Raw genomic sequence first — 11,686 nt, forward strand, 5'->3', positions numbered from 1 at the left:
TATATAGTTTTTATAATTCAATAATTAAGGATATGAATAAAAACATATTTATTTGAAATACTATCTGAGGATGTATATGCAAGCACATGGGAAAGATCAAGGTAACACTAGCTAGTGATTTTTTTCTGAACTAGATAGTTTTTATAATTCAATAATTAAGGATATGAATGGACAAAGCATATTTACTTTATTTAAAATACTGCCTGAGGATGTATGTCACATGGGAAGATTCAAGGCCACACTAGCTAGTGGGTAAGCTGCTCTCAATCACTGGTATTACTTCCAAGGCAAAAGTCATCATTGGACTGGCCTTTGACTGCGTGGACAAGGTGGTTTACTGGACAGACATCAGCGAGCCTTCCATTGGGAGAGCCAGCCTCCACGGTGGAGAGCCAACCACCATCATTCGACAAGGTAGGCAAGCAAACGTTGCTCCTCTTGGGTGTTGCTTCTAGCAGCCCACGCTGCTCTTGGTAGGAAGTGAGGAGTGGAGAGTAAGCCGCTTCGCTCGTTCATATGTTCGCTAGGAAGCAGGTCTTTTGCCTCTTCACTCTGTCCTTTTCATCTCCTCTGAAGTTTTCCATAGGCCAGTTGAGTCATTAAACCAGGGACTTTCTGGCTGAGGTTAAGTCTCAGGATAATTAAACTGAAACAAGGCAGAGGCCTGTGCCCTTTCTCTGGAAGCTTACATGGTCCACCTTTGTGCATCATAAAACCAAACTCAACATTCTATTTCTTCCTTTAGCTTCTAAACCTGCACTGGCTTCTCACAGAGTGCTCTACCGTGTGCTGCATGGGGGTTTAATCAAAGGCAGTGGATGGAAGGAATAGTCCAGAAACCCACTATATTGACGGATACTCACCCAAAAGTTGAAGATTATTTATTTTATTTTTGAGATGGGATTTCATGGGAACCATGCTACCCTCATTAAGTAGCTGTGGATGGCCTTGAGCTCATAATCTTCCTGCTTTCTGCCTCCTCCATGTCAGGATTATGTTCATGCATCACCACTCAGTTTGCTTAGTTAATTGAATTAATATGTCAGTCTAACATTCTCCCAATTGAGCTACTTTGGCTACTATTTACTTTAAACCAATGTTTGGCAGCCTTACGTAGTCTGCAACTCCTGCTTTTCTTGCCTCTTTCTCTCTGGCCCTGGGGTATAACTGTGTATCACCACACCCAAATCTGAAAGTAGAGTCTATTCCCCAAGGCAATGTTAAAGAGTTATTTCAAAATACAGCATCTTTGGTAGGGGTAGTTTCTTTTCCCTACCTTAACACATCTCTCCTCTCCCTAGTTCTCACTTGGAATCCAACTAGCCAGGATCAACTCTCACAGAGAATTCTGTTTTGCTTAATATGATAAAGTATATTTTGTGTCGACAGAGCCTAACTTAAACATTTAACCTTATCTAACGTGCCTGCTTGAATAAAGAAATCTGTAACATTTTAATACCTTCATTCAATAAATAAAGAATAGCCAGGCCCTCTGTTGTAGGCTTGTCATTCCAGCTATTTGAGAGGCTGAGGGATCACAAGTTCTAGGTCAGTTGGGGCAGCTTGTAAGACCTTATCTCAAATAAAAAGTTACAAGAGGGCTGAGGGACATAGCTTAGTGCTAGAGCCTTTGTGTAGCATGTGCAAGGCCCTGGGTTCAATCTTCAGTTAAAAAACAAAAAACATTTTACACAAAAAGGTCCCCAGTACTGAAATGGTTAAGAAATTTGAGTGGCTTCAGTCGTGACTCATCAGATTTGGGAATAGATTTGCTCAGAAGGTATTGTCATGCTGTATGAAGCTCTGCTTCCTCTACAAAGCATTCAGCTTCTAACTTAGCAGCCCCCTAGCAGTTAATATTCTATAAGCATCCACCCCTTGGCCATTTCTCCCCCTCCTTGCTTCCTTTTTAGAGATAACACATCAGGAATCAAGCTGAGGCTGACTGAAACACCCCTGGCTTTGCACTTGGCTCTTGAATCCCTTTTTGGAAAGCCAGTGGGCTGTTTAAATGATCTTGGTTCGCCTTCAGTCTCTGGTTTATGAAGAGAACTTTGAAAATGCCTTTTACCCGCTCGGTTGGAAATGTTGTTGCTGTTATCTGATTTCAAATCCTAGTGGAAGAGGGGAATAGGTCACTGTCTGCTATTTCCTGTTGCTTTTGGCACCAGAAATCAGCCAAGGGACCTTTAAGCACAGTGAGAGCTGTAAGAAGCCAAAACTGACTGACTGTGAAAGAACACAGAATCAGCCAAACATCTTGACTGAAACTGACTTCCAGAGAGTTTCTGGGGGTTCTTGAGACATGGGGTTCTTCTCCTCCTGACACCTCCTTACTAGGTATCATACTCATTTTTTTTTTTCACACAGCAATAAAGGAAAACCTATTCTCTTGCCATCTCCTTGTTCAGCAACATAGGCGAGTATGTGTGTGTGCGCACGTGTGCCCTCAGTGGTTTGAGATCAGGACCAGCATTGTGTAGAAGGTGCCAGTGTGACATAAATTCCTGACAGGCTTCCTCTGGATGCTCGGTGAAGATACTGGACAACTCCCATCCCTGCAGCAGTAGGAGCTGGTCAGGGAACCCCACAGGATGTGCTCATTCCAAAGTCTCCCCCAACTGAGTGGTTTCTGGTGTGCGTGTGTGTGTGTGTGTGTGTGTGTGTGTGTGTGTGTGTGTGTGTGTGTGTGTGTATTCTGTCTGAAAGCCACGGGGAGCTCCTGGGAGACAATTTCATTGTTCTGAGGCCTCTTATGGTGTGGGAAAGAGCTTAATACTTGAAAGATCTCTTCTTTGGATATGAATAATAAACCATATGAACATTTTATTTATCTGAATCACTGTCCTCTGGTTGGGCTCCTGTCAGGGGCTTGTGCGTGGTTTGTGTGTGTATGTGTGGGTTGGAGCTGTACACACACACATATATATGCATGTCAGTATCAGGCAAATACCACAATCACTCCCCCCACTCCTACTGTCCCCCGCTTTGAAACAGGGTCTCTTACTGAACCTAGAGCTCATCAATTGCACTACCCTGGGCAGCCAAACAGCCCCAGAGATCCTCTTGTCTGTGCTTGCCCAAGGCTGGGATTACAAGTGCCTTTGCCACACCTGGCTTTTCTGTGGTGCTGGAATTGAACTTGGATACTCATGCTTACACAGCAAACGCCTTACCCACGGATCCATCTCCTTAACCCCCGACAGAACCTCTGCAGTCCCTACACCATTCTCTGTTCTAGGAAAGGCTGAGACGAGAGCTTGACTTGCTTGTATATGGATGAGAGGGTGCAGGGGTGATTTTCTCAAATGCTTGATGCCTGGGGTAGCACAGCCTGGTTCCCTTCCTACTTACACTCCAGCCAAGCTAAACAACACCCAGTCCTCTGGTTAGGACAGGGGGAGAATCTCAGGAATGCCAATAAATCCTACAATGTCATTTCGTATTTTTTAGCTTACAGTGACTTGTATGGAATATTGGTTTCACAGTGCCAATCTGTGTCTTGATTGCTGTTGCAATCAAGTGGGATGTATAATTTGTAGTCATCAAACGGCTCCTTTTTACCCTTCATATTTGTATTTAAGTACTAAGAGTGTGATCAGCAGTATCATTCCCTGAAATGCCTCCCTGTCCTGTAATTGCTAAGGAAGAAAGATCTACCTTCCATCCTCACTTAAGACTCCGTGTCTCCTGTTTGTCTTAGATAAGCTCTGGCTTCTCTACCTCCTTCCTCATCTCACTGAGGGCCACTCCCTCACTCTCACGGTCTCTGGCCATATAAAATTAATCACAGCCCACCTCAAGCCGCTTGCAGTCTTCTTTATACCTGAAAACACTTATGCAAGATCCTTATTTGATAAACTCTCGTTGGTCCTTCAGGAACTAGCTTCCACTTCCCCAGAACCCTTCCCTGGTGAACTCAAGCTGATTCTGCATCTGCACCTGCCCATAGAAACCAGACCCCAGTTTGAATGGTGGTTGGCTGTGGGCTTCTTAATGGACAGGGCTCTATCTTTGTCATAGTGACTCTCCTGGTTCCCAGTGTGGTACCCAAAGGATGAGTGAGGATGGTTGAATTTGTTACTTGAAAAATTGATCATCTTATAATGGTAAGAATTTCACATTCCCATTTGGTTTCTCAAGGTTTGACCACCATGTGGAAGACAACTGAATAATCAGAGAACTCTTAGGCTGGGATATGACCCAATATTTGCTTCCTTCCAGATCTTGGAAGCCCTGAAGGCATTGCCCTTGACCATCTTGGTCGAACCATCTTCTGGACGGACTCTCAGTTGGATCGAATAGAAGTTGCAAAGATGGATGGCACCCAGCGCCGAGTGCTGTTTGACACGGGTTTGGTGAATCCCAGAGGCATTGTGACAGACCCCGTAAGAGGGTATGTTTGCCTACATGTGTGTCTGGCTTTTTTTGTTTGTTTGTTTGTTTTGTTTTTAGTCTCTGGCTTTTCTGGATGATCTTTGGTGAGGTTCTAATGCCAGCCTTGCTCTCCTGAGCCGTTTCATTCATGCAAGATAAAACAGAGTCTACCAGCCGATGAGATGCTGGCACACTCAGCACAGTGCTGACACCTTGCCATGTTCCAGTTTCACAATTCTGTCAAGAAACTTTGTAGGGTGACAGCTCAGAAGTTGAGTAATCTCTAGATAGATGGAATGTGAACTAACACTTCAATTGCATGAATGCTGTAGAGTGTTGGGTTGGCCTAACCACGCCCCCAGCACTCCTTGTTGGAGCAGCTGTGGCTTGAGCATCATGGGGGGATTCTTCGGCCTATTGCAGCTTTCTCTCTTTTCATCGTATGGCAAGCTCTCAGTCTTACATCCCAGGCCCCAGCTCCTAGAGACCATTTCCTTAGAGACAGTATCCCTTGTGTTGAGGCCATTCCACTACCTCGTGCACAGCAGACATCTCTACCACTCTCTGCTGGTGTTTGAATCTTGCTTTAGGCAAATCACATTGCTCCACTGTCGCCTCCCGAATAGGTTTATCACCCAGGCAATTACTGTTAGTGACGTCCAGCCCACAGTTTATGTGTCTGTATGTGTATTTGGTAACAGACCTGTGTATCATTCCTCAGTCATTGTCCACCATGTTTTGAGCAGGATGCCTCACTAGCCTGTACCTCCCCCAAGTAGTGCAGGCTATCTAGCCAGAGAGACCCAGAGATCCCCATCTCCTTCCCAGCACTGGGATCACAGCCCTCAGTCCCCACTCTCAGAGTTTTGTTTTGTTTTGTTTTGTTTTGAACACAGTGCTGGGAATTGAACCCAGGCCCTCACTTTGCCCATTGAGTTTTTTCAAGGTACTACAAAGGAACTATTAAAGGATACCTGTTAGTTACAGATAGCCCAATTTGAGCGAAGAGCCAAGTAACCCTAAAATCCACCCTAGTACCTCAGGATCTCACTTAGCTGATGATCACCTTTACAGCGTTCTCAAGATCTTGCTTCTTCTTTCTACTTGGATATCTCTTTCAGGAACCTTTATTGGACAGATTGGAACAGAGACAATCCCAAAATTGAGACTTCTCACATGGATGGCACCAACCGGAGGATTCTCGCACAGGACAACCTGGGCTTGCCCAATGGTCTGACCTTTGATGCATTCTCATCTCAGCTTTGCTGGGTGGATGCAGGTAACATGGAGCCTGAGATCATCCACACATAGCTCTTCACTGTCTTATTCTTCTTGCTCTAGAGTTGGCAAATCTCACCCACTGCCTCTTTCTGTCTGGCAAATAAGCTCAGAACAAAATTTACATTGTTAAATGTTACCATTTTAAGTGTTATAAATACCTGGTGGTATCATGCTTGCTTTTGCCTTTTGGCCTGCAGAACCTGAAATAATTGCTATATGGCTCAATAAAAAATGGTTGACTCCTATTTTGGTGGGAGGTTACTGAGAATTGCATATATGCTATATTTTCAGAGGTAATAGTGCATTCTGAATAGAGTCCCTGATGTGGCCCTGCTTCAGCTCTGCAGGTTGTCCCTCAGGCTTGAGATGAGATGGGGAGAAAGACCAAGAAGGGCCATCCTTCATCTCTCTCTATGAAAGTCTATAACTGAGTACCTTCTCTGCCCCACAACTAAGTAGGACAAAGAGTAGGGTGTGAAAGCTTACATGTGTATAGAAGCCTGTGATAGCATCCATGCTGGAATTAGTGGCAGGCTAGTCCCATGCTGATCAGTCCGAGTTCTTCAGTGCCCCAACTTTGGGGAGAAAGGTTCTAAAGAGACTTAGAAGGGAGGGACTTAAACAAAAGCCAGAAGATGGCAGGGCCTCTCCTGAGACAAAGGAATGGGAAGGCCAGCACAGGCTGCCATTTCTCTGTCCTGGGCTCCCCTCTCCTCAGTTAGGGCCAGGTGTGGGTGCCAGAACTCAGGTGGGTGTAGGCTGATGAAAGGGAAAAGACAGAAAACAGAGACAGAACGCCAATGCTGAAGAGCCCGCCCTCTGTGTTCTCCAGGACATGCCATTGAAACACTGAATTCCCCCCATCCTTGTCTTTTAGACTCTTGTTTTCTGACACAAAGGACCCATTTCTTGCGTGAACAATGACCAACTTGTATTTGCTTCACACAGGCACCCATAGGGCAGAATGCCTGAACCCAGCTCAGCCCGGCAGACGCAAAGTTCTCGAAGGGCTCCAGTATCCTTTCGCTGTGACTAGCTATGGGAAGAATTTGTACTACACAGACTGGAAGACGTATGTAGGCTGCCGTCATGCTGGCTGGGCCAAACTATGCCCTTCCCTTTGTCTCTATGGAGGTCTTTGCCTCTTGTCTTTTCTCCTGACTGTTGACCCTCCAGTGATCCCCCTTTGTCCTGGCTGTCAGATATGGAGGAGGGTAGAGGAAGAGGGCTGTCTAATCTTAGAGGGAACAGAGGAGCCATTTATCATACCCAAACCTGGGCCTTCCTGAGCTACCTGGGGTCACATGGCTGGAGGTCTCTTTGATTATGTCATACCTCTACATCAATGTAGTTTTTAAACTGCAATATTTTCACAGCTGTTTCTGGATCAGACCGTCCTCAAATGGAGGGTCACACCAAGGAAGTAGCTGGCTAAGAGAGGCTATATGTCACCTGGAATTTAGAGCAGAGGGGAGAGTTAGATTGTTTTGGCCCTTTTTTAAAAAAGCCAGTGAACTACTGGCTTGACCCAGCCTAGGGGGAGGGAGAAACAGATCCACAGAGAGCAAGACCACCATGTCTTTTCCAAGCCACAGAAGAGGCTGCCTGACCCCATGGAGAACATCAGATGCATGTGCACTCCCTGTGCTTTTGTGCTTTGCAGGAATTCAGTGATTGCCATGGACCTTGCTATATCCAAAGAGATGGATACCTTCCACCCACACAAGCAGACCCGGCTATATGGCATCACCATCGCCCTGTCCCAGTGTCCCCAAGGTAACATCCATGCTGCTGAATGGAGGTCAACACTCAGAGTCTCTAAGAGAATCAGGGTGGCCTAAGTACATCCATGGGCCTGCTTCCTATAGGTATCTCAGCCTGGATATCCCTTCCTGAAGGATTCTTGGATTTTCCCACCTCAAGGAACTTAATCTAGAACCTCCTTATAGACATACCCAGAGGTGTATTTCTGTTGTGATTCTACCAACTTGATAATCAAGATTATCACACACCTCCAAGTCAGGAATACATGTACTTGCCTGTCTTATTTATGATAAAGAAACAAACAGCAGCTCAACTTGGCTCCTTGAGCCCACAAGGAGGTAAATGGGGAGCCTGCTGTAGGTACCAAGTCAGTCAGAGGTAAGACTATGATGCTGATTTCCATCTTTTCCAGGCCACAATTACTGCTCAGTGAATAATGGTGGATGTACCCACCTCTGCTTGCCCACTCCAGGGAGCAGGACCTGCCGATGTCCTGACAACACCCTGGGAGTTGACTGCATTGAACGGAAATGATGTCAAGAATTCCTTGTTCCCTCTCCAAGTATTTCATAGTAACACTCTACTTGAAGTGACTTGATCCAGACTGAAAAGTGTCCTGCAGTGGAATGACCACCAGGCCCAGATCTAGCCTAGCCTGAGCTCTCACAACCTCTCCTTAACCTTCCCTAGAACAATTACCTTTAGCTCAGTAATGGGAAAATCTCTACCCTAACATGAGGGCAGGACACACACACACACACACACACCCTTTGATCTCAGTCTTTAGACAAGTTTATAAAGTTCTGGATAAAAAGCCAAGGGTAGTGGTACATGCCTGCAACCCTAGCACTTGGGAGGCAGAGGCAGGAGAATCAGGAGTTCAAGGCCAATTATCTTGTCTGTATAGCAGGGTTTAGAAATAACCCGAGTTACGTGAGTCCCTTCCAAAAAAAAAATCAGGATAAAAATTATGTGTCCATTCTAGAGCCATAGGACTTCTTCCTAATTCTAGACTCTCCCATGGTAAGCAGAGCCTTAGCGACCTAAGGAGGCTACTTCTTGGTGGCATTACAAACTCAGATATTACCCAGTTTCTCAACATACCACCCAGATCCAGCTTAGGCAAGGTCATACTTTTTCTCTTGGTTATGCTCCCATCTAACTACTCTCCTGTTGTATACCTTCATTCTGCCCAAGACTGCTTTCAGTGCCTTCTCTGCCATATGATCAAAACCCAACCATATTCCAGGGATTCATGGTATTTGGTAGATGGTAAAAAGCAACCCCTCCCAAATTACAAAGTCCTGGCATTTCAGCAGTGGCCATTGATAATCACATAGGTAAGTCAAGGAAAAGTCCTGAGAGAGGGATTTGAAGTCAAGATGTTTGAAGATAGGAGATTATTATCTTGATGTGTCTTGAATTGTAGCAAATTCTTCTTCTTTGCCAAAGTACCTGTATTAGTTTCTGGTCTATGACGTCATGGGAATCTTCAGCCCACTCCTGGTACCAGTTTTCAAGTCTTCTCATGGAGAGTCATCTGGAGCTCAGGTTGGGGTAGGACTTTGACAAAGTAGTGTCCAGTCATAGTCCCTCACCTTTAGAATTGTGTCTCTGTTTCTCCCTCTCTCTGTGGCCCTTTCTGACTAGATCCTCATCTGAAGACACAATCTAGGAAGATCTAGTTGGGCATTTCTAGTAGTGGTTCGGATCCTTATTTGATCATCAGTATAGTTTGAGGGACTGTTGCTGCCTTCCATGTTTCTGTCTGTGATTTGTTTCAAAAATATCCGCTGGCCAGATGCATAGCTACTCTCCTGTCTGTTTTGAGGTGTCTGTGTTATTGATTCCATTCTAGGGACAACAGTATAAACTTAGTAATCATTTGTTCTTTTCTTTTTAAAAAACAAAACAACCCTTGTCCCCTCTCTCTTCCTTCTATCTACTATTATCTATCACCTATCTCTCTACTTATCTGTCATCTATCTCTATCTATCTCCTGTTTTCCACTGCTTCCTAGACACTCAAAGGATTAATAATTTTGGATTGGAAGTCAAGCATCAGAAGTTCGGTTTGCATGGTGTAAGGTGAGGGCACAGACAAGACTCAGGCAGAACTATTACAAGTGGTGGATAAGGATGGAGAACAGGGATGGAAAATCCCAGAAGAAACAGCAGTGGAGAGGCTTAAAGGCAGCTAAAACTAAAAGCCTTAAACAACTTCAGAGAAAAGTGGCACATTTGCCAAAAGAATGTTTATCCTTGAAGACATAAAAGAACTTGGCCTGATGTTTTTCTTGGGGAACAGAGCCCCCTACCTCCTTTTCTTCTACTTTCACTGTACTCAGCCCCCAACCCTATCTCCTACCTCCACCTCGACCTGCTTACATTGGACTGGGAATCTAAATTGGGAGGGAGTCTTTACTTAAATAATTGGAATTTAAATCACAAAGTTTAGGGAACGTGTGACTCTTTCATGCACCCTCATAAAGTACCCCTAGTTTTTTTTGTCATGTTCCTCATGATATATATCTTTTATAACTTTTATTCATTTTTACTAGATTCCTTCTAAAATGTTTTACATGGTAAATTGTTAAGCTGTGGAAACCACTGAAGGTGCTTATTAATGGTTCTCCAGATGTATACAAGTATTGGATGATTCCTCAAGTTTACAGCTGTACAAATATTAGTGCAGAAAAAAAATAATTAAAATACAACTGTTAAAAATAAAATCTTATTTTGATGTGTTTTTGCTGTTTTGTTCCACAACGGGGTGTTGCAGTGTTGATGCCCAGACTTGACCTCAGACTCTCAATCCTCCTGCCTCAGCTTCTTGGGAACTGGGATCAAAAGCATATGCTACCATAGCATAATGTTGGAGCTAGTTCATGGTGGAAAAACAGAGACTTAATGGTTGACAAAACCTAGGGGACATTACCTAAGACAAAACCTAAGGCTTTACCTAAGACGCTGTTCATTAGCCACACAGTTCACAGAAGAGAATGGCTTTAAAATTAATTATATCCCAGACCCTTTATTTTTTTTAACACAAGAACTCATATAGCATACTAGCCTCAGATTCTCAGTGTATCTAAGAATGGCTTTGAACTTCTGATCTTTCTGTCTCTATCTCCTTGAGTATTTGGGAGCACTCAAGTACTACCCCAGGCCCAGTTTAGGCAGGGCTGGGGATCGAATCAACCACCAGGGTTTCTTGAATGCTAGGCAAACAATCTACCAAAACAGCTATTTCCTAAGTCTCCACTATTTTCCTTATTTTAGTCTCCACTATTTCCTTACTTTATTTCCTGCCCCAGTGTGGAGATAAGCTGCCACACCCTTCTTCTCTCCAGAAAGAGGAAGGACACTTCCTGACCGGTACAGGGCATGGGACCTGATCTGTTTCCATTTCACCAATGGGAGGTGCTACTACCCAGAGTCCCCATAATGGGAGGTGAATGGTCTCTGAGTTGGACTGAGGAAGGGGCCCAGGTAGGACTAAGGTTCTCAGAGCTCAGTGCTACAGAGCAAGGAATCTATACTTGAGATGTCCCTGTGACACTATGTCCTCAGTACTAATAACGAGTACCTATCTGCCTGCCTGTGAATGTTGTTTGTAGGAGATACCCTGTACAAGAACTAAAATTCAGTGTTTTATTCTGGCCATCGTTCAGTGTTCTATCCAGAGGGCATATAGGAAGATGCTAGAAAGAGAATCTCCAAGACCTATCCCTCCATCAGAATCAGCAGCTGTCTTGGGCCCTTATACAATATCCACCTATTCTAATGAACAATACTTGAAACACCCAGGAGAGAGTGCGGAAGAGGCTAGTCAGTTGCAGTTAATTTCAACCTTAGTCAAGCGTACCATTTCCAAACAGCTTAAACCATGGCAGGAAGATCTTGGGGCAGTAACATATATTCATGGTCTGGTTTACTGGACTCATCACGGGAAAATGATGGATGGAGAACTCTGCTCTCCAAACATCTGATATATTCTAACACAATTTGGCTATGCTTTTTAAAAGAAAAAATTTTAGTAATCCTTTAAGACGTTCATAGGCGAATGCAACATATTTTGCTCATGTTTACTTCTCATTTCCCCTGCAACTCCTCCCAGATCCACTCCCATGCTATCCCAACTTCCTGTCCTCTCCTTTTTTGTTGTTTTAAAATTACCCATCAAGTCCAATTCGTACCGCTTTTATATTCTTGGGTATAGGTACAACCACTGGGACAAGATTGATCTACTGGGCCCACACCCT

At 44.3% G+C, this 11,686-nt stretch overlaps 1 protein-coding gene across 1 annotated transcript in view; it reads left to right on the plus strand.

Moving 5' to 3' along the window:
- Nid1 (nidogen 1) overlaps positions 1-10,164 on the plus strand; it is a 74,674-nt gene extending 64,510 nt beyond the window's left edge. Inside the window, exons 15-20 of the mRNA NM_010917.2 lie at positions 288-414; positions 4,225-4,396; positions 5,499-5,656; positions 6,607-6,730; positions 7,322-7,434; positions 7,835-10,164. Coding sequence (NP_035047.2) covers positions 288-414; positions 4,225-4,396; positions 5,499-5,656; positions 6,607-6,730; positions 7,322-7,434; positions 7,835-7,956 — 816 coding nt within the window. The 3' untranslated portion in view covers positions 7,957-10,164. The remainder of the gene's footprint in view (positions 1-287; positions 415-4,224; positions 4,397-5,498; positions 5,657-6,606; positions 6,731-7,321; positions 7,435-7,834) is intronic.
- The last annotated feature ends 1,522 nt before the right edge of the window (positions 10,165-11,686 follow it).

Source organism: Mus musculus, chromosome 13 (genome assembly GCF_000001635.26).
Source record: "Mus musculus strain C57BL/6J chromosome 13, GRCm38.p6 C57BL/6J".
In the NCBI taxonomy this organism is placed as follows: Eukaryota; Metazoa; Chordata; class Mammalia; order Rodentia; family Muridae; genus Mus; species Mus musculus.